The 23,118-nt window shown below is 41.2% G+C and overlaps 3 protein-coding genes across 8 annotated transcripts in view; 2 read left to right on the top strand and 1 right to left on the bottom strand.

The window, feature by feature from the left end:
- The window catches only part of tecpr1a (tectonin beta-propeller repeat containing 1a), a 29,594-nt gene extending 11,999 nt beyond the window's left edge, over positions 1 to 17,595 (top strand). Inside the window, exons 19-24 of one of the 3 annotated variants that reach the window (XR_008599411.1) lie at positions 348 to 522; positions 1,590 to 1,725; positions 2,713 to 2,805; positions 2,965 to 3,071; positions 14,846 to 14,969; positions 17,460 to 17,595. Coding sequence is in view for 2 of the 3 variants with exons in the window: in XM_023295018.3 (XP_023150786.2) it covers positions 348 to 522; positions 1,590 to 1,725; positions 2,713 to 2,805; positions 2,965 to 3,071; positions 3,990 to 4,109; positions 4,653 to 4,787 (766 nt within the window). In the remaining variant the exon portion in view is untranslated. Of the gene's footprint in view, positions 1 to 347; positions 523 to 1,589; positions 1,726 to 2,712; positions 2,806 to 2,964; positions 3,072 to 3,989; positions 4,110 to 4,652; positions 6,539 to 14,845; positions 14,985 to 17,459 lie in introns of those variants that run through there. The other 2 variants (XM_023295018.3, XM_055004226.1) reach the window with 2 other exon arrangements.
- Positions 6,511 to 16,933, bottom strand: bhlha15 (basic helix-loop-helix family, member a15). 4 transcript variants are annotated; one of them, XM_055004227.1, is made up of 7 exons: positions 16,551 to 16,933; positions 16,310 to 16,409; positions 15,859 to 15,962; positions 14,231 to 14,930; positions 13,885 to 13,975; positions 12,440 to 12,611; positions 11,462 to 12,243 (listed from the first exon to the last, which is right to left on the bottom strand). In XM_055004227.1, exons 4-6 carry the CDS (start codon positions 14,891 to 14,893, stop codon positions 12,448 to 12,450), a joined length of 918 nt encoding a protein of 305 aa, XP_054860202.1. In that variant the 5' UTR covers positions 14,894 to 14,930; positions 15,859 to 15,962; positions 16,310 to 16,409; positions 16,551 to 16,933; the 3' UTR covers positions 11,462 to 12,243; positions 12,440 to 12,447. The 4 variants fall into 4 exon arrangements, with proteins under 4 accessions (XP_023150788.1, XP_023150787.1, XP_054860202.1 ...); XM_023295020.3 differs by lacking the exons at positions 11,462 to 12,243; positions 15,859 to 15,962 and adding an exon at positions 6,511 to 7,843 and having other exon boundaries at positions 16,551 to 16,758; XM_055004228.1 differs by lacking the exons at positions 15,859 to 15,962; positions 16,310 to 16,409.
- Positions 8,750 to 23,118, top strand: part of pvalb9 (parvalbumin 9) — a 38,552-nt gene continuing 24,183 nt past the window's right edge. Inside the window, exon 1 of the mRNA XM_055004230.1 lies at positions 8,750 to 8,766. The gene's annotated coding sequence lies outside the window, so the exon portion shown is untranslated. The remainder of the gene's footprint in view (positions 8,767 to 23,118) is intronic.

Below are 23,118 nucleotides of genomic sequence, written 5' to 3'. Positions count from 1 at the left end.
AGGAGATCAAATTTCTAATGTATAAAGGTTGTTTTGTACTCTGGATATTTTTTGATTAATCAGAAGGCAATAATTCGCACAATATATTAACAAACTAACATACGTAGCCATTATTTACTGTAGACTTTTAGCTATTACATAGGTGTTATATTTAAAAATATTTGCATTACTAGTTTTGCGCTTTACAAATTGTGGTTATTGTTGCTTTGGAACATCTGGATCATTTAATGAGCAGATCTGGACTGGTATCTGGATCATTCGCCACACCTCGTACTACACCAGCATATTTCACCTCAGACATTGTTATTGAGGACACCTGTGAACGTTGGGATTGTCCTTCCCTACAGGAAGTGTAAACTGACCACCACAGGACCTTGGCAAGAAATCCCACCCATCCCACTGAGTGATGTGACCATCCTGCCGTGCACGGCTCAGAGCAGCGTGGACGTGATTCCTGTGTGGGCGATAAGCAACAAGGGAGACGTGCTTTGCCGACTGGGAGTCACTGCACTGACACCTGCTGTAAGTCATTAATAATGAGCAGGCAGACACCCCATGAACTGGTTTACCTCCTTTCAGTGAGCCACCCATAAGCACTTCACTGTCAGTAGCCTACTCACTGAATAAATGTGCACAGAGTACAGTAATGCACATGATCCCATTGTTTCTTATTTGGGGAATGTGTGGGATATTTTATATTTAGTCCTGATGTAGGCTATTCCAATGAGCATATCATAAAGACTTAAGGATACAGCATCTAAACAGCCCAACACAATGTCTACCAGTGGTGATATCATTATTAGCATCTTCAGTTCTAAGTAAGGTCAGCTATCAACAACAGCTATCATCTATAGTCTTCCTTAAGTCTGTTGCTGTCTATGAAAGTCTATTTTTCATGTTTTGCGAGGTCTTCACATTCATTCTGATTCTAAAGTGCAGAAGGACCTCTTTTATTCCTAACTGCTGCTGATATGTAGCTACACTGAATGAAAATATAAACACAGCATTCAAAATGGTCTTATTTTCTGACTAATAGAAAAAATGAAAACTAATCTCTATTGTTTTGATTAGAAAATGGTTAGCTGTGCATTCAAAGTGTTGGAACTGTTCAGCTGGTGACAGGTTCTTCACCACTGAGTTAATCTACAAACTGGTCAGGTGTGGCTTTACAGGATAATGATCAGATAGTGTGACCCGCACACAGACCAGTGACTATAAAAGGCCACCTTAAAATGCAGCTTTGTTTAACTGACACGATGCCACAGGTGTCAAGAGAAAGACTGTTGGTGATGAATGCTGGCAGGTCAGTTAGGGCAGTGAACATGAACGTCCAAAGCTCTGAAATTTGTCGTCTAAGAAACCATTTTAGGCTGCTTTTTATGGACATGTCCGACAGCAGGATCCTTCCTCGCCGATGCTAAAAAGAATATATACAATGTAATAAGATGGTACATGCTGGGTTTATATTTTGTTCAGTTTAAATATGTAAATATGGACTATGGAAAAGTATTTCCAATTCACTTTATAGGTAACAAAAACGCTTCAAGTACTCGAGAGCTGATTGTTTTGTTATCCTCCTGTTCTCTCAGGGATCCTCATGGCTCCATGTGGGAACTGACCAACCTTTCAAGTCCATCTCCATCGGGGCTGCCAGCCAGGTTTGGGCCATCGCCAGGGATGGCTCAGCCTTTTACAGGGGATCTGTTTCAGCACGAAGCCCTGCAGGTCAGTGGGAAAAGCTGTTCTGGACAATATCATCAGCTGTGTCTACTCTGAATCAGAAACATTGAAAACTTAAGAAAGAAAACAGAACATGTCAGCCTGTGGTGCTGCAGATAGGACTTGATTCTTGCCTCTAGAACAGGGGTGTCAAACATCCGGCCCATGGGCGAAAACCGGCCCGCCAGAGGGTCCAATCCGGCCCGCGAGACGACGTTGTAAAGTGTAAAAATTACAGAGAAGACATTAACTGCAAATTGTAAATTTGTAGAACTGTAAATTAAAAATAATTTCTAGACCATGACAAGTTGTTTTGATCATAAAGTAAAATACTAGATTGCTCATTGTTCTTTTGTCATTTTGTGTCTCATTTTTTGTAATATTTTATCTTGTTTTTGTTGTTTTTTGTCTTTTGTTGCTTGTCTCATGTTTTTAGCGTTTTGTGTTTCCTTTTGGTGTCATTTGCGTTGTCTATTTTTCTGTCATTTTGTTCCTCACTTTTGTAGTTTTGTGGCTCGCTTTTGTCGTTTTGTGTCTCATTTTGTGTAATATTTTGTCTTGTTTTTGTCTCACTTTTGCCATTTTAGTCAAAAAGTAAAATATTGTATCATTCAGTTCCAGATAGCTGTGACTAAATGTTGTTTTCCTTTGTAGACACTCTGTGATCTGTGAGTTGTAAAGTGTAAATGATAAACTTAATATAATTTTGTGGAAATTAAATTTATTTTCCTGAAGAAATTTCAGGTTGTTCATGATGTTTTGTAACATCAAAAAAAAAATTTCATTAAAAGTGAACGTTGTCAGAATGTAATTTTTTGTACTAAAACAAAGGGAAATATTTGGAGTTGCGGTTATTTATAGGTTATTATGCTGTGATTTTACTGGTCCGGCCCACTTGAGATCAAATTGGGCTGAACATGGCCCCTGAACTAAAATGAGTTTGACACCTCTGCTCTACAGTGTTATATGTGTGTGTTGTGTCTCCCTCTGCAGGAGACTGTTGGTATCACATCCCCTCTCCAGCCAAACAGAAGCTGAAGCAGGTGTCTGTTGGGAGGACGTCAGTCTACACTGTTGATGAAAACGGTAAAGCAACTCTATTTGTGATCTCGGCTTACATCTATGAAAACTGTAATTAAATATATACTTGATATAGTCTGAAGTAAACATGATTGCTCTTGAGTGATTTTATATTTTGTTAGAATATCTCCTATCACCAGTCTTATGTGACTATTTCCTGCCTAGGGAACCTTTGGTACCGACAGGGTGTGACCCCCAGCTACCCTCAGGGCTCCTCATGGGAACACATCTCTAACAATGTGCGCAAAGTCTCTGTTGGGCCTCTGGACCAGGTGGGTACCAGAAAAACAGTATTGCACCATATTGGTTACCTTTTAAGGCTTTTTAGTGGTGTTAATATTTCATCTTTTGCCAACCATTGGCAAACAGACACTTTAAAGTGTTAAATAAGAAAAAACTCTTTTTTTGATTTTGTGTCTACAAAAGAATGTCAAACAGGAAGTTAAAGGGGCTTCAAATTTCCAATCCCAGTGCCCCTATATATACTATGTTATAAAATAAAGACTGAATGAAAACACTGACTGAGGCTGACTGACTATAGTTGGACTGAATAACAATGCTAAGAAATGTCTTCCCAGACCAATTTTTATATTAGCGGTAGTACCTAGTCTCACCACCAGGTGGCCCATGTTACTGTTGTTTTGGCAAGCAGAGAGCGTTGTGGGGGATTAGCTAGTAATGGGCAACAATGACAAAGTCTTCTGTGGCGCTTAAGGACGTCTGGCCGGAGCTTGTATGTTTGCAACAAGCTGGGATTGAGTAGGACAGGGAGACTATTTCCAGATGTTACAGAGCTTATATGTTGAGTGACTACTACTATAACAATACATACACAGGATACATGTTCACTGTGCTTATTTTGTGTCACTAATTAATTGTGCCTTGACAGCTAATGTGCTCTGTCTTTACAACACCGATGTGACAGCAAACATGAACAGAGGATTAAGGTTCAGTTTGTGCTGATACTGAACAGCTAAAAAATGTCTTGTTTAGCTCAGATCTTGATTCTTGGGATTAATTTGGGACATCCCTAAGCTCTACCAGCTAAAACCAATAAATCCAAACACTTTTTTATTCATGCATGGGCATGCTGCGGGCAGTTAAAGGATTTTATCTCTCATATTCTGGCTTTTAGGAATGATTTAACATATTTTTTCAAAATTAGTGTTGTTGATGATGTGGGGTTATAGGTGTGGATCATAGCAGATAAGGTGCAGGGCAGCCACAGTCTGAGCTGTGGGACAGTGTGCCATCGACTCGGCGTCCAACCCGTGGAGCCCAAAGGACAGTCGTGGGACTATGGCATTGGGGTAAGGCTCCAAAGAAACTAAACTGAAGTTGCTTTTACGAAATGCAGCTTTCATTTGGTGTCAGAAATAGTCAGCACATTTATTAAATAGCACCCATCCTTCTGACTTTTACTTGACAACGTAATAAAGGCACATTTTCTTTATGGAACCTGACATTGCTGATATTTAGAGTATGACAGTATCCCACAGAAATGTTTGTGCATGTCTTCAGCATGCTAAATACAGTAAATATAATGCAGTATTGTTTTCTAATAAGTTTATAGTTACAGGTGTAATATTTATTCAACCCATGGTGATGGAGTAAAATTAAATGTACCCAATTAACAGCACAATCTATACTCGTTCTGTGCAGTAAGCGCTAATTCAAACGTAAACCTCCATGTGCAAATTAGAACAGATAAAAACAACTAAAAGGTGTGTCTCAGTCTAGTGAGGAGAGGAGCTTAAATGAGTTTGTTTAGTGCTGCAAGCAGGACAGTAAATAAGTTTATACGTAAATAAACAGAAGCGCCTGGAACTAATTCCTTCCCCAATGTCTTTTAGGGTGGATGGGACCACATCACAGTAAGAGGGAACTCCGTTGAGCCGCCTCGCCTCCGTCTCCCCTCTCTAACAGACCCGTCCAGTCGGAGCCCCGTCCCTGTCAGAAACACGGAGGTCAACGGTGTAGGAAATTAGACGTTTGTGCACATGTACTGTACGTAGCCATCTGAATACAGATTACCTTTGTAGTAGTTTTTTTTTTGTTTGTTTGAAACCAATTTTAACACTGAAGTAGCGGACAGATTTTAGCCTTCACATCCCCCGAGCCAGTGTAACATGATAGTCACTTCTTGACAATCAGAGCCGATAACTTAGATGCTGAGCTGATTTTGTCCCTTGGTGTCTGAATTCTAACTTGAGTCTCTTGACCTGAGTTAGTTTCATTTTATTGAGCATTCATGTCTTCGGTACGGGCATTTCTGTGTAATTCTTCACTCATGCTATTTGTCTTTGACACTGAACTTGATGGTCTTAATGCATTTTTTTTCTTATTTATTTGTCAAGATGTGATGTTTCTGTTTTGTTTCTGATTTATGTGTTTTCTGTGTATAGAACGCTACATCAGGTCAAGGTGTGATGTTTTATAAAAACTTTTTTTTTTTTTTTTTAAATAATAATAAAAAGATTAGTGTACTTGAACCATAGTTAAATAGCTTCTGAACTACCAGCTCCAGGGCTGATATTGTAGAGAATTAAAATTATGTTCCATCTTAGCCTGCAGGACAACAGGTTAATACACAACAGCAGGGTTAAGAAATAGTAGAACACAATGAAGACTGGATAAAACAGGCAGGAACAATGTTTCATCCAATGTTTCCTTAGCTGCTTATCTGATGCACTGCTGTATAACTTTAGACTACTTTACAAAATAGTTCTTTTGGGTTTACTGCATGTAATTATCTTGCTGACCTGTATGGTGGTGACTTGCGTGAATCTGTGTTTGGAGGGGGAAGAGGAAACCACCATGCCTGAGTTGTATAGGCTGAGATATTCATACTGTAAAAACCAGACACACACCCTAAAACACACGTTGCTGTAAGTTTTAATCTGTTCTAATGAACCAAATTTATGAGACTCAAACATTTTTGTAGGGAAAAACTGATTGTGTTTCTTAAGTAAACATAGAGGTTTATCCATTCACTTCAAGGAGCCAATATGTAGTATCTGTAACAAGACCTGCACCAACTTAATTCACTTTTGATGGTTATTTCTTTTCTCCTACAAACACTGGGATGTGTTTTATAAAGATTGTTATTTTCTACCCAAAAAATACATGTATGTATATATATATATATATATATATATATATATATATATATATATATATATATATTATGTTGTCGTCATGGAGTATGTGCAATGGTTAATGTTGTAAATAAGGGAAAAGTGTGGATCACTTGTAAAAGTCTTGTGGTTTAAATGCTAAAACTGAACCTTCCTCTTTCTCAGGAGTGTCTTTGCATTTGCATGCTGCCTTCTTCCTGATGGTGGTAGAATGACTGAGCAGTAAGAAATAATTTTTAAAAAACACTATTTTTGTTATGAAGCTGTAAAATATTAGTATTATACAGGTAGTATTGTGGTCGTGGTGATGGTACTATATAAAGAAGGAAAAATGTATTGACCGAGAGCAACTGATTGAAAGAAGTTGAGTTTTCCATCACATTAATGAAATGGGATCATTTCAGGCATTAATTTATTTCACTGGCTGCTTATATACTGTCTAAATTTGCTGAAGCATTTGTAAATGTTGGACGTGTACAGAAATCCGTGTATTATCTGTGAATAATGAAAATCACAAAATGTACTGTAGTGCTGTGGGCTTCATTTGTGCATGGTCAAAAAAAAACAGTCCGTGTCAATAAATAAATGTTTATTGATAACAACTTCTGATGTTTTTCATTAAAAATGTTCTGCCTTGAGACACACACACACACACACACACACAAAAAAGCAAATAACCACCTGTGCCTTTGGGCTATGGGAGGAGAGTAAACTGTGTTCTCGCATTGGTTGTAGATGATCATCATGAGCAAACACCCTCTCTCTTGCAGTGTCATTTCAATATTCAGGCCTGCTGCTTGTCTTGTCTTTTTTTTTCCTGTGACAGTTATGACTAGAGGCTACGCTCAGCAGGTTTCTCAACAGAAAACAGACGAGAAGATCACAAGATAACACAAAAGAGAACACGTCCCTTCCCCGGCTTAAACCACCAGAAATAAAAAGAGAGTGGCAAAAGATGAGCCCTTCTTTTTCTGAGTACAATAACAGAGTCTTTTCACTTTTTATAACCGCTTCACTGTCCAGTCTGCAGTCTTTGTGAATGGTCCTCGAGAGCAAGTTCTAGCTAGTGCATGTCTTGCTCTATTCAGGCATAAGTTTATCATGTCTGATCTGGAACAGCATCCAGTTCCTACATCGCTGAATAGATCCCAAAGCCATGCGAGTGTAGGGAACAGATATTGTTTGTGATTAGGTCCATCCTTACACCTATCTACCTTGGAGACTGTCCTACTGGTGGCTCTCCTGGTCTCCAAACCACCTCAGAATCCTACTGCTAGCTGTGCTGGCCTAAGCTCTGCATGTGGGTGAGGTACTGGGTGAGGCCTTCCTCCCCCTCCTCCTCCAGGTGCTGCTGGTAGCACTGGAGCAGCTTGGCGGCGCTGGCCTCTGAAGGGACCCCGCCGGCAGGCAGGCAGGCCCCCGACACGTCCAGGATGATGGTGGTCAAAGCTTTGATGTAATTCTTAGCCAGCGTCAGCGTCTCGATCTTGGACAGCTTCTTGTCAGTCTTCACGTGTGGGATGGCTTCGCGCAACGCTTGGAAGGCGTTGTTGAGTTTGTGCATGCGCTGGCGTTCCCGCTCGTTGCTCTCCAGCCTCCGGATGCTGCGTTCTTTGGTGCTGGAGCCATATTGTCTGCGCCTCCGGCCTCCTCCTCCTCCTCCCTGTCGATTCCCACCGCCGCTCCTCAGCGAGCCCCTCCAGGAGCCACCGATGCGGACCGAGGCCTCCGAGCCCTCCTGCTCACTGGAGCCCGGTTCTGCTTCTGTGTCCGGTTCTAGTTCTGGATCCGGGTCTGACCAGGCCCTCCTGGATGGTTTCACAGCCTTCCCTTTGGACTTCATCCTGCTGCCTCCCCTCAACTCTTTCTCCCTTTCTGACAGTTTAGATCTCACAGCTCCAATAATCCTGGAAGAAAAGAAAGCAATGTTAAAGAAAAGAAGCTGAAGTGAAGTGGCTTTTTTAACTGTTTCCTCTCAGCCTCTCTCCAGTTCAAACAGCTTTGCATCCTGTTGTATCTAATCGGCCTCTTGCAGTGTGAAAACTCCATGATGTTGTTCTGGTAATCTATGCCTCTCTTATCCCTACAGCTCTGAGATAATGCCCATTTCAAGGTTACACTCACAAAAACAGAGCCAGCTCTCAGCAGCCGCAAGTGACTAATATGCTCCCAGAGTTCCCACTTCAACCAGTAAATAGGCTGTTTTCAAAAAGTACATTAACACTAATTAATTAGAACATTAACTTATTTAAGTGGTTACTATATGCTTTTTAGTTTTAGTTATGCATTGACAGACAGTAAGCATGTTTATAAAGCGCATTATCTAATATTCTAGTAGTAAAATCTACAAGATAAAGCTGGTTTACATAGATTAGTGCGCACAGTAAAACCTCTCCAGCACACACCCTCTTTAGTCTCCAGCCTCAGTTTAATCACTCCATCGAGATGAACAGGCAAAAGTCAAACTCATTCACAGCAGTAGATGATACACGAGCTGAAAGTGAACTAAACAGCGCGGAGTGGATTCAATAAAAAAGCCTTACCTTGGAAGTTAAACTTAGATTTGCTCCTTCTTCTGGCTGCTTACGGAAAAAGCGACACCGTGCAGCCGCTCATTATAAGCGCCATAAAGTCAATTAAACATCAGCGGACAGAGCAGAGCAGCAGCGTCGCCGTGCAGCGGACACACGCAGATAAGCGTCACATGTGAACTACCTGCGGCGGACTGATGTCCACGTAGCGCTGCTCAGCCAATCAGAGAGTCAGACCTCTGCTTGCAGCTCTGCCCTCAGACTGCTGCTGCTGCCGCTGCTGCTGCTGCTGCTGCTGCACAGTCACACTGCACTGCAACAACCACGCCGACCCAATACCTGCTGCAGCATGTTGACAGACGTTTTTGTTTGTTTATTTTTGTGCAAAAAGTCACTATGTCCGAGAAAAAAAAGTTTAGTGCCTATGCCAACAAAAAGCATTCATCCCAGTGGGGACGTTTCCCTCTTTAATTGCTTTTCAACTTTGGAACAGGCTATTTAATTTGGCTTTTTGACATCAATTTGCAGAAAAAAGACTCTTTAATGTCAAAGTGAAAACAGGTTTCTTCAAAGTAAAGTCAATTCATTAGAACATACAAAAAACAAAATGAGTTTGTGTTAGAAGTCACACAATTACCAAAATGGAGATCACCTGAGTGCAATAAATGTGTCTGTAATTATGGTAATAAAGAGACACCTGTGTCTGGGAGGTCCAGTTACAGATGAAGTACTCCTGGAAATAACTACACCATGGAGACAAAACACTTCATCCATCCACCCATTATCTATACAGCACTTAATCCTCAGTAGCAGGCAGCTGACAGGTCACCAGTCTGTCGCAGGGCTACATATAGAAACAAACAATCACACTCACATTCACACCTACAGACACTTTAGAATTATCAACTAACCTGAGCGTGTGTTTGGACTGTGGGAGGAAGTCAGAGAACCCAGAGAAAACCCACGCCTCACAGGAAGAACATGCAAACTCCATGCAGAAAGTACCCAGGCCCAGGCCGGGATGTGAACCGGTGACCTTCTAGCGGCAGTTTATGGTGACAGCACCAGCATAAAGTCAGGGGATGGATGCAAGAAAATTTCCATGTCACTTTTTTATCCCCTAGAGTACAATTAAGTAATGAAAGGAAGATGGCACATGCATAAATCTGCCAAGAGCAGACCACCTTCAAAAACTGAGTGACTGTGCAGTAAGGAGACTACTCAAGGTGGCCACCAAGACACCTATGACTCTCTGAAGGGGTTGTAAGTGTCAGTGACTCATACGGGAGAGGCTACATAACCTGACAGAGTTTGAGCAGTTCTGCAAAGAAAAATGGGGTAAAATCTGGACTAGTGTCCACCTGTCAAAATAATTGCCCATTTGTTGCTTAAATATGTGCCACACATCACAGTAAAATGTGCTGCTGTACTACATGTGCCAGATGTGAACTGTAATTTTTGTATTGTTGAATGTAGGTGAACATTTTACTTCACTGTGAAGCAGAGGATGTGATCTGAACTTTTTGTCCAACTGTAAGCAGTGAAGTTGTTCTGAACAATTAACATAATTTCCATTGTGGCTTATCACTTTCCACTGCTTCATTTGAATACAGTCCTCTAGGCTACACCTGAAAGCACAGAAGCAGGTCTCATTTAAACTATGCAACGATATTTACTGTTTTCCAGACAAACTACTTTAAGACTTTTTGCTCTGTATAACGCGTGTAATGAGAGACTGATAAATCCGATGAACATCCCTACACAGCTATAACTAATCAAACATGCCAAACAAAATGTGATAGAACAGAATAATTACCCTTTCTGAGTAATCACCCCTTCTCCGCATGGGTGTGTTATGTGCAGTAATCCCACTTTGTCTGTTTGACCTGGTGGCCCAACACAGCTGTTGCTAGTTGGGATTATTAAGTTTTTCTACTGTGGTAGACAGTAAACAGAAGGGTGTCAGCTGATGGTAACGTGCTGACATTCATTAGTTACATTATGTGCCACAGCATGTCTTATAGTTGTTCAGACTACTGGCCAATAATTCGTCTTCCTTTAGAGATCTTGATGAGACTTATTTTGCAACCGGAAAACCGCCCCCTGCTGGTGCTTAGTAACAATGCACAGTTATGTCTATGTTTAAAGCGTAAGCAGTGGTTATCTCATATACGCCTACATTATTTTTACACATATTTCAAAATCTGTGACTTTTGTAGTGAACAACAAATGTTCCAAAACTATGATCTTACAGCAACAAGTAAGCTAGCAGAAATGAGCACAGCTTTACAAAAATAGACATAAAACACTATAAAAAGAGTTACGTGCATTCTTAAAATGGCAAAAGAAAGTTTGAGAATCAGTATTATTACCTTGCTCTATTTCTGGCAAAATAGAGAGTATTGCAAAAAAAAAATTTAATAATATAAAAATAAAAAAATAGATACTCTACTGTAAATACTGCTGCAAGTTTAAAGCACAGGGACACGTTAGCTTTAAGGAAACAGACCAAATCTGTAAACTTAAAAAAAACTCAGGAAAAAGACAGACACTAACAAAAATGAACTTAATGCTAGTGTAAAATTACAAACAGGACCTTACCATGAGGTATTTTATAACTAGAGTCAAACAACATGAGTGTAATTTGGCTGTGCGCAGCATTAGCACTGAGTGAGGAAATCACAAACACAATAATGTACAGATGTGGCGCTCCCAGGTCTTAGTAAGCAAACACTTGTGGCTTTTAGTTTTGATGTCCTTGAACAGCTTGTGTGTGTGTGTGTGTGTGTGTGTGTGTGTAAATGTACTTGTATATTTGTATACTTGTAGTATGTGTATTGTGGGAACATAAGTCTGTTTAAACAGTCACATCTTGTGGATTCACCACCTTTTGTGGACAAAAATAGTCCCCATAAAATAAATAGTTATATTTTGGGGTGAAGACATGGTTTAAGGTTAGGTTAGCGTGTGTGTGTGTGTGTGTGTGTGTGTGTGTGTGTGTGTGTGTGTGTGTGTGTGTGTGTGTGTGTGTGTGTGTGTGTGTGTGTGGGGGCTTGTGAACACTAAGACAGGTCCTGCCAGCTTTCTTCTTCAGGTACATTGTATCTAATCAACCAAACCTCGCTGTTGCTGGCTCTGTGGAAACATTATCTTTTACTTTTAGTTTGCTCAGTTACTGCCTCCATTGGCCCTAAGGCTTACACTGTTTATTTTGTCACAGCTGCTGATAAATTTTAAGCTGAATACACTTTAGTAATGAAGCAGGCAAACAGGGCCTCCACAAGCATGCTCTATTTGAGCAAAAAACAAACCGGATAAACAACCTATACTCTTTGTATCTAATTACCAAGAAAAACCTGTAATTTGTGGTATAGCAACTTAATAGAAAACAGAAGTTGGTTCATTACACCTTTTTAAATTTGAGTTGACAACACTTGTGTTTGTATTTCCGAGCTGTGCTCCAAGGACACAACCTGGCATAAAAAGTAGGTTCCAAAGTGGTTTGCAGCTGAAAAGGTACCAGCGCTGTTATGCAACAGGCTGTTTTACCACATCACAGCCAGAGACCGTGTCATCGACTGCGGAAGCTGCACGCAGCCTGCTTGGCTGTGATGTCATGAACGACAAGTGCTTTGAATCCATTTGGAGCTGGGAGGGAGGAAAAAAAAGCCATTTAAATCCCTGACTCATCATAAAAGGAGGGAGGGAGGTAGGGGAGATGAGTTAGAGGTGAAGATCTGGACGGTTAGTCATTTTTTCCATTAGACCAAGGCTGCCTGAAAGAAAAACAAGTGTGGATGTCACATTAAGCCATGGTGACAGTGAGTCGGCCTTTGGCTGAAGGCAGATGTTGTGATAGAAAGGCTGCGTGCCATAAAAATCACCACGCACAGCTCAATATATGTGTGTGTGTGTGTGTGTGTGTGTGTGTGTTTGTGTTTGTGTGTGTTTGTGTGTGTGCTTGCCACTCACCCTTTATCTCACAGTTCAAGGTCTGACTCAGTGACATAGGTGAGGAACAGGCATTTTTGGGACAGACTGCAGCGCTCTGTCCCGGGCAGAGAGGTCCAGCTCTGTTTTGGCATGGAGTGCTGAAAATGGCAGTTCTTCTCCAAAGCTGAGAAGTCATCTTCCCACTCCAAGCCTGCAGGCAAATCCAACCACACACACAATTAGTGATAATGATCTGGTAATAGCCTGCAGCGTCTGGCTTTAGCAGGACTTGCAAACACTGACGTTTGCTCATCCTTGTAGAGCTCCGCCTTGATCTTGTTACATTGTCATAGGCTTTTGTTTGAAGTCGATAACGTCAAAGTGACATGAAGACTGCTGGTTGCATGGTCAGCTGGTGTCATTGGCAATCAATTAACATTAAATAGTTATGAGTTTATTGTATGATTTCATGGGATTTTTTTTCCGGCAAAGTAAGACATTCAATAAATGTGTTCAAGCAAGGTGAATAATTTTTCTCTCATTTGTGGTGAAGTAAGCAAATAAAGTAGTATTTATGAAAATAAGGCAACAAGTGACTGTTAAATGGCACAAAGAGTTTGCCAAGTGGTAATTTACAGTGAATAATAGGCTTTTTGTAAGTGGAATGTGACAATATAAAGTAGGGATGCCACAATATACCTATACTGATAATAACCATGGTATTAAAAACATGAAATATTAATATCAATACACATATGATAATATGATAAATAATCTACTTCAAGTCATTATCTGGTTAAAACTGCTTTGAGTTTGACCTGTACCATTTTTTCCATTTTTATTACTCCGCCAAGCAACGCAGCAGAGTTATGTGATGATTGGAGTACATTTACTCTTCCATTTGTCTGTCTGTCTGTCTGTCAGCAACATTACTCAAAAACAGACAGTAGTTATTACTCCACCAAGGAATGCCAAGTTATGTACAATCAGCTTACATTTGTCTGTCTGATGAAACTTTCAGGGAAGGTCAGAAATGACACAAGCACCACCTGATTTGGGTGGATGGATTTGTTAAAGATTTCTGTATCATTGAGAGATAGCAGCATGGCGTCACTGTGACACTATGACTACAAGTGAACACTACGTCAACTGCCTGCTGACAATCACATGATTGCAATCCTACTGCAAATCCACCGCTGCGGACTTATCGGGACTTATCCGTCACAAATTATACAATGACTGAGCAGCCTTGGTGGAGTACTGTGCTCTCTGAGTGCTTTTCTTACTGATATTGTGACATTACTGTCATCAACAAATCAAGGGAAATAAGTAAAATGGAAGCACCTTAAGTTTGTACTTGAGTGCACTTTTTGTATTTTACTACTAGTGCAAAATGATCAGTAATAACGAGGCAATTAATGTAATTTGTAGCTATAAGAATAAAACATGCAAAATCAGTAACATGATTCTTAAAAAATTATTACCACTGTCCAATGTGACAGCTGGCAGGTTGCACGAATTGCTGCTTGGCAGAGATGTGCAGGACTCAGAGTGCAGCTCCAAAGTGGGACTCTCCTAAGGATAGTCAGCAGATGCATGATATTGGACGATTGCCAAAATTATGCATTTATATATATACACTACTACTCAAAAATTTGGGGTCATCCAGGCAATTTCATGTTTTACATGAAAACTCACACTTTCATTCATGTGCTAACATAACTGCACAAGGGTTTTCTAATCATCAATTAGCCTTTTAACATCATTAGCTAACACAATGTAGCATTAGAACACAGGAGTGATGGTTGCTGGAATACAGGAGAGCAATACCTTATCAAACAAGTAGACCATGACATCGTCATCAAAGGACACACTCTTCCTCAGCTTCACTTTTCTACATCTTCCTGAAGATTCTCCTAAATGATTGTAGCTTTGACAGGATTTCAAAAGACTTCTGAGGTTTACTTTGTCGCTGATGTCCGTTTCACTGTGATCATCCTCCGAGTTTGTGTTGGGATCAAGGTGGCAGTAAGTTGGGGAGTATTTTGAATCAACTGACATGTTATCATTGGTGTGAGAACCAGTGTGACCTAAGAAAATCCTACAATTCTGAGTAAAGTATAGATCACTAAAAAGTCGTGCTGGTATAAAGTCATCAAAGAACATAACACATTTCTTATTTGGGTGTACTGTGACGGTATCTTGTTGGGTCGCCATGTTTAAATACTTTGTGATCAAACCGATAATGTCCCGCATATTTAAAATAAGTTTTGTCCAAGCCACCTCCTTCGGAAAATCTGTAACAAAAGGATGCATGGAGGTAAATGTTGATCGGTGGATACACTTCTTCAGGAGGCAACAGTGTCGAGGAGACAGACAGAGGGAAGATGATTTGCAATCAGTGTTCCTCCATGACTTAAAGGTTGAACTTTCTCTTTGATCCAGGATGCAGAAGCAGGTAACCGGCTGTCGCTCCTCATCAGCCTGTGTCATCTGAGCTGAGGGTATCCACAAATGGAGCTCTTCATCCCTGCAGGAATGATTCACAATGATTTACTTACAATGTGTGGTGAGTCTCTGGGGTGTTCTTTCTATTTTGGACCCATTTCATATCATTCCTTTCAGCAGCAGCAGTGGTGAGATCCAAAAGGAAAATACGAGTTTAGTAGGTCTGTAAGTGGTCATTGTTTCTATTGGTAATATTTTTGCATTAACTGAGTTAGTCCAATTTGATAGTCAAGTGGGATGCATTTTTTTTGGAAGCAAAACATAAGATTTGAACTAGAAAATTATTAGCCAAATTGGTTTTACTTGGACATCCTGTACTTGCCATAAATATGCACTGGCATAGTTTTAATGCTCAATGAGTGATGACCTTTATTACAAGTGATTCAAAATTGGACTTAACTGTTGGCTGTTTTACACTACAGCTGCAACTAATGTTTGTGTAGATTGTCAGTTGTCAATAAATATATATACATATAAATATATATTTATATTTATCATGATCTATCATGATAATGTCATGACTGTGAAGTCTTTTGCCTCTAAATATTTTTAAGGTATAATGCTCAACACTGACTGCCTCTTAAAGGTTTAAAGTGACTGTTTAGTGCCTGGAGTTGTTTGCTGATGGTGATAATGGAGCTTGTCACTTGTGAGCTATGATATGCGCTCACAACATGAAGCCTCTGTTTCAACATAATCTAATAGACACAAAGTTGGAGTATTTTGACCAAAAACGATATGCAGGCCTTGTCTCTTCTTACGTCTCCTCTAAATATAATTCCTTGTCAGTGTCTGCTTTCCATATATGTTCAGTGGCCAATTGCAGCCCTTCAGTCTCTGTTAATAGCAGGATGCACTAAAACTGATTTGTCAGCCGTTGTTCGTTTTAATGAAACGGTGCACACAAATGCCCGCATGCACACAAACACATGCATTATTTGGCCACTCACTCCTGAGCCTGAATAAATATCAGAGCCCATCCATCCGCGGAGACAAAGACGCAATAGGAAACTTTCACCGCTCTGCGGTAACCAAGCAACCCCTGGATGAGTGACTCAGGAAAGGAAGAGAGGAGCTGACTCACAGCAGCTGTGACGTAAAGGATGTAAAAAGACACACGCACACACACACACACACACACACACACACACACACACACACACACACACACACACACACGTATGCAGCAGGCCGTAAAGCCTGTAATCTGCCCTGTTTCGGGTAAATTAAAACCTCACTGTGTAACAGGTGGAGGGGCTCAGGAGAAGATTTCCAAACAGCCGGTCCATAAACACACACACACACACAGTAAAGTCCCACCACTAACAGCAGGAAAGACACCACAGATCCCACCTTCACTGTCAGACCTGCAGTCATTGTAATAAAAAATGTAAATGATACCTTTTCTTTAATCCTTTATCACTGCATTTTCTTTTAGAAAGCCAATTCAAACCATCCATTGAAATCACAAGTGTAGCTCCACCCCTCAAGTATTTTAACTCTGCAAAAATAAAGAGAAGAACATGCTTATCAGCTTATATGCATTGCCTCAAAATCTTGCTGCATCATGACACTGCAAAATATGTTGCTACATAGTTTCTCGGCATCGGCCACACACAGCACAGGCATGTTTCAGTCCTACCTTGCATCCTGTGAGCCCCAGTCATTCCCTTTGCTTTTACCAGGCGACTGAAAGCTTATGGAGGGCGCCGACACAGACAAGCTGAAACATATGGAGAGAGAGGAGACGGGGGAGATGCACAGAAAAAAGGGGGTGGGGTGGAAGAGGAGGTGAGAGAAGAGTGGAGGGTGAAGAAGGTGATGAAGAAGATGAGATGAGGAAGGATGTGAGGACAGAGAAAGGACGAAGAGCTCACGTATACAGTGCACTCCCTGGAGGCTTCTGGCCTTCCTGCAGCATGAAGGGGATCGATAATTTGTCTGGTCTAATGTAGCTCAGCTGCCTCACTGATACAGAATAACAACTGTGTGGGTGTCACTGTGACATTACTCTGAATAACATACTTACAGTATAAAAAGCAGTGTAGTTATAGCAGTACAGCAGTAATAAATTTACACGTACTACAAAAACTTTAAGTCAAGTATTACCACAGGCATATCCTGGGTTGACTACATGATAACACAGCCAGAGTTTAAGTTCCCGAAATGCTTCAAATGTGACTAAATTTATCCCATTTTACAACAGCACATTCATATTTATAATTATGAGTATGTATGTACCAGTGACCATTAATTGGTACATCAATAATAATCAGTCGCATTGAAATACATGAGAAACTACTTTTTGTTTTGTAATGTTAAGAACATTTAGTGAAGATGTCCTCAGTTCCTGTACCAGTGTACTTCCCTTTAATCAAGCTGTGTTGTTTCTGAGGCTGATGTCGAAAAATCTCATTGTAAAAGTGAGCAGCGATCAGAGGTACATTGTGGGTAATGAGGATTTAGTGTTTTTGTTTGATCCAAACAAGGTTTCATAGTCTTATAGAGCAGAGGAATAATTCAACACTGTCATCTTTTATTGTCATGGCAGAAATCGTTGGATCTCCACAGGAGGAAGTCCAGGATGTTGCTGCAGGGGGCTTTTAATGACAGTGAATTCTTTGGATTATAATTATGTCAGGAGATTTATTTTACCTAGCATGGTCACCATAGATTACATTTTGAGATCTTGGGGGGTTGGACTGCGTGTGAGATGATGATAGTGTGATGAGCAGCTGCAGTGCCACTCAGGGGCAGATGCCATGCACTTGTAGTGGCATTAAGGCAATAAGTTGCGTCTCCAACTGTAACTGACAATTCCTACACTTAAATCAAACAAAATGCATAATAAACTGAGGTCGTACCAAATAAAAGCCTAACTTAAGTAGTACTAGTATGAGTATTCTTAAGTGAAAGTGCAAAAAAAAAAAGTGTCCAACTTCACCAGATCAAATGTGTGTCTTTCTTTTACTGTAGTGGGAGGGTTCAGCCATTCATGTATGGACATGAACATGTTCACTTTGGTCGTATTAAAGTCAATCAAACATGCAGTTTCAAACAGCTGACACTAAATGTTAGACCACAGTTGGTGTCCTATGTATTTATTTTATGTAAATGCATGGGAAGACCCTCACAGTGTGCTTTGAGTGTTGCAGCAGCAGTGAACATTAGCTCCCTCTAGAGGCTGACAGCAGAATAACAGGTAGCTTTTGCCAGAAATGCAGCAGAGCTAATGAACTGGCTTGAAAAATAAATGTGTTTAAATTGTAACATGATAATAAAATGTATTTCCTGCTATGTGCATATGTAACTACTACTGGTGCTGTAAACTGTAACAATTTTTACAAATATATGTCGAAATTCTAATATTTCAGATGTTTCTGCTGCTGGGTCATTACTACAGCTATAAATAACTCTGCTGCTGCAGCTCCCACTGCTACTGTACATGCTTCCTCACAACTGGTGCTGATTTCACTTTTTATCATCATCATCGTGCGTCTTCCAAGCTCTGAAATTTATCAGGGATTTTCCTGCTGATTTAGTCGTCCCCCTGGCAACAAAATCACTGATGCTGGAGTTCTGCATCACACACCCAGACAGCATCAGGATGTTGTTCCCAGGAGGCAGCAGCGTCACCATTCAGTCCATCTCTGTTTCTCAAGAGGTGCAAATAAAAGATGAGAGAATAAAGCAAACGAGAAAAAGATGTGAAAAGAGTCAAAGAGATGGACAGATGGTGCTTCCATTTCCTGCCTTGTTACCACCTCGCTCCTTCCGCTGACTTCATCCCTATACAGCCATCCTCCCTGGCATCATGTCACACAGCAACCTGCACCCATGGGCCCATATCAGGTCAGCGGGGGCACCCTGAATGCTTACAGTACAGTGTTTCAGTATAGCCAACACTTTTTTTCACCGGACTTAGCAGTACGTATGAGGATGTGATACAGTCGCGGAGCTGAAAGCCTTCTCACTGGCACAAAATGTGAGCTTGTTCCGGTCCGTTTCATGTTCTATTTTCACATTGGTGCAATGATGGATGTGTCCTGCCTGAGTTTCTCATAATCTGATACTTCGGCATCCAAATGTCTGATGAATGAGTGATACAGCTTTGGTTTCAGGCCTTCTGACTGACCATGAAGAAGCCTCGTAGTTTCATTTTAGTATCTGCTGTATTTTATTTAAGCAGGGTAAAGCACCAAATATCATTTCTGCGCTAAACTACATTGCTCCCATAGCCAGGTGTGTGGTAATTTGGTTTCCAAGTGCTCGGTGTCCCTCCTCATTTTGCTTAGGGAGAAATAGCTCCATCCCACAGTTAACTGCATCACATGGTACCCTCACCTCATGGAGTTCACCTCAACAGGTGAGCTGGAATGAAGAATGTGTCTGCCATGATTAAGAGGGTGAGAACAAGTACAAGCATCGAGGTAACATGTGTAACTTGAAACAGCTTGAAATTCATAATTGACTGCCCGAGGCCCCGCTATAGCTTACTGCCCCGATAGAGTTGTAACGTGCACAGTACATGCCAAAAGAACTGTGCAACTATCCTTTTACACTGTAGGCGCAGAATCATCACATCCAGACGGCAAGTGACACCAAACAATCCGTGAGAGGAGGGTAATTGGAGATCATTGGGCTTATTCTGAGCATGCCAAATGCACCGTGTTCAAGGCCTGAAGAGGAACATATGGAGCCCCGGTCTCTATGTTCACCCGTGGAACAGGACACAGCAAAGCATTGTGGGTAATATGGGAAAAGCGACATCCAGTCAGGGAGCTGGTCTTGAGTGCAGCTTGCAGCCTTTATTTGGACACAGCAGGGTCTCACGCCTGCAGAGGAGAGGGGCTGAAACATGACGCTAAAATAAAGAGTGGTAAATATGTCACCTTGTTGGTTTAAGGTGTGCGGCTTCAACAGCAATAAAACCGTTATGTCCTCCTGTTGTGAGCATGCAAAACTTCTTTTTTTTCTCCAACAGAAGCCAATGTGCAGCTCTGAATCTGTTTTTGAACTGGAATTTGTTGCAAATGAATGTGTCCCATAGCAGGGAGAGATTCCTTAAGCTCTCTTCGAAAGAGAGAAAAGACTTTTCTTTTAGGCAGGAGGTTATAGCATCTTAAATGTGTTTGCTGACAGAGTGCCTTTAATATGATGACATATATGTGTAATCCATCTCAGATCGCTGGCTGAGTATTTCTGAGCCTCTGTTGACAGCAGTACACCTGCTCCTCCCCAGTCCAGACCTGGGAACACTGCCTGTCTGAACTAGCACTGCTGCTGCCAAGGGCACTGCCGTATTGGGAGAAGTGTGAGAGTGTGTTTGAATCAAAAAGACAGATATAGGATCAGAGAGAGCTGCGTGAGGAGGGCGAGTTCATGTCAGCGGGAGGCTCTATCCTTCCTCATTTCCTGGTGCTATACAAACATTATTTATCATTTATTATTCCATCATTCACCACATAGAATCCATTCCCTGACAGAGGAAGAAATAAACATGTTTGACGTGTCTGACCTTGCTGAAAAAGGAAATGAAAATGTTCAAATGCAAAGGTGCACTCAGCTCTGACAGGGTGCTTTAATGCAGATTTGGAAATAGTGGTGCTAACTGTGAATGAGAATGACACGCACAGGATTATGAATCCAATTTGAAATGATCAAAAACAGAAAATATACATACAACTCTCATTTGCCCTTGCGACCTGCTTCTTCATCATTGACTGTATATGCACGCACTACTGTGGGCACATGGAATGTACCACTCAGAGAGGGGTGGGGCAGAATCATCCAAGTGGGACTGACTTTGCTATAACTGTACCAGGGCTGGAAAGTAACTAACTACACTCAAATACTGCACTTTATTCATGCTTCATTTAAGTGCAGTTTTGATGCACAAGCATTTCTCCATTACATTAATTGGCAGTTGCAGTAACAGACCATTTCTTTTTTTCTGTGCCGTTGTCTGGCAACCCCACAGATTTAACCTACAGCTGCAAACCACTGAACTAAACCTCCAAAATGTTTCCAATAATACCTAAAAGTAGCTTTAACTTGGCCTTATAGCAGTCAAAAACACAATGCTTTAGTGATAATAGTATAATTTGCAACAACATAATATACTGATGCATTATATTTTTTTTAAAGTAAGTTTTGCCATCCAGGAAGATTTTGAACATAGGACTTTTACTGCCGTGTTTTTACAATCTTCTTCTACTTTTTTCTTGAGTAAATGATCCATCTCAGGAGTGTTCAAACCACACACAGCAATGGCAGCTTCACCATTCTTGTTTATTCTCTTACCCAAGGACATTTCCACATGTGCAGCGTCTGGGGGTTGAACCGCCAACCCAGCCATTAGTGAACGACCCACTCCATGTAACTTCCTCTACACCTCTAGCCAGTTTATTATTTAATCTGATACAAATTTTTAAGTTCTGCAAAAAATGCAGAGGAGAAACTATTGCAGTCGTTAATACACATAATTGTGCAGTACATGGTTGGGAGCTGCGGCAGAGAATGCACGGTCTAACTGTATGTAGTGTCCACATCTGTATAGTAGTAAAAGGAAAACCTGCACACTTTCAAAGTCATTGTTTGTGCCATATTTGAGAGCTGCACTTGCATTTAATAAACAGCTTGGTGCTTTTAATTATGGCTGGAAATAAAGTGCAAGTTTGTTATTTTTGCAGTGCCTGAATGTAATGAAGAGCCAGTGTTAGTTAAAACTTTTTCTGCAACATGTGTCATTACAGCCTCCTACCACTGGATGGAAGCAGACTGCAGAGGTTTGTTAAAGTCTGGGTAATGAGACAGGATTTCACACACTAAGGAACCATGTGAGCAAAAATTAAGGTGATAGTGTGGTTGTGGTGCCGATTAAGACATTAAAAATGTTAAAAATCCTTTTTTTTTTGCACACATGCACCATTACATTTCCCAAACATGCAGCAGCATGCAGAGCGAGAAGCACAGCAGCTTTTAACACTAAACCAACACATCAGCCTGCAGCTAAAGCCGCTGGTGAAAGGCCTGCTCCTGTCTGTCACTTTATGTGGACCCATTTCTGTTCCTGCACTTGTGGATGTAAACACTTACCTCATCCTGTCCTGTAATCAAGCCACAGCTCAGGGAGCAGCTAAGCAGGGCGAAATGATATTTCAGCAGCAACATTAAGTTAACACACAGTCACACACACACATACAAATGTATGTGGGGAGGAATTTACTTGACGTGTCGGGAATGCCGGAAGGCTGAGGACGGTGGGAAAAGTGTTGAAAAGCGCAACCCTGACCTCTGACCTGCACCAACACACATCCATAGACAAACACACTTGATTGTGCGCAAGCCGAGACAGCTGTGGGACTCCTCGACTGGCCTCAAGTGTTTATGGAGGGGCTGAGTTTAAGCGCACGTTGACAGAGCTCTTATTTACACACACACATACACATGCGCAGGCCCAATCAGATATGAACAGATCTGTTACACATCTAATCTTAAATGTGATGAGGTTTACAGAGGCCTGTGGCATTGGAATATGCATAAATATCTTTATTTGGAGATCAGGCACTTCATGCCCCAGGGTATATCACACTACTTCACACTATAGGATATGCTTTCATGTTTTATGTGGAGACTTGTTTTGGCCTGTACATCCCAGTAACTGTCCTATGAACTCAGCAACAAAAAGAAAAGTCAGTCCAGTGGAGGTGTATTTTGGGATTGGTCTTGTTAGTCTATCAGCGTCTATGGTCCTGTCCACTGTCCCTGCTGCCACCCTCCTCTCCTCAGAGACGCCCGAGGGAGTCCCTGACCCCTCCCTCCCAAACCCATCACCCTCCTCACCCTGCTCCTCTCTCAGCACTGATCCTATCACTTGCATCCTAAGCTGCCTGGTATTCATCAGGCCCTGATCCAGTTGCACAGCAGCAACCACATTTAAGTCAAAAATCTAATGAGTCAGGATTTCCCCTTAGTTACGGCTCAAACAGATGAGAAATAGAGCGGCGGGGACCAAGGACATGGAAATGGCTGCATCTCAATGCATTTAACATGTATTTCATCTTTGCAGTAAGCTGAGGAGGATCACTTTACACCTGACAGATCATCACACCGAGCCAAGGCTGCACCACACACACACACACACACACACACACACACACACACACACACACACACTCCTGTCCACTTGGAGACCTTTGTTGCTTGAA

This window comes from Amphiprion ocellaris, chromosome 18, assembly GCF_022539595.1.
Source record: "Amphiprion ocellaris isolate individual 3 ecotype Okinawa chromosome 18, ASM2253959v1, whole genome shotgun sequence".
In the NCBI taxonomy this organism is placed as follows: domain Eukaryota; kingdom Metazoa; phylum Chordata; class Actinopteri; family Pomacentridae; genus Amphiprion; species Amphiprion ocellaris.
The sequence above is the reverse complement of the archived record's forward strand: the minus strand, read 5'-3'. Positions and strand labels throughout refer to the sequence as shown.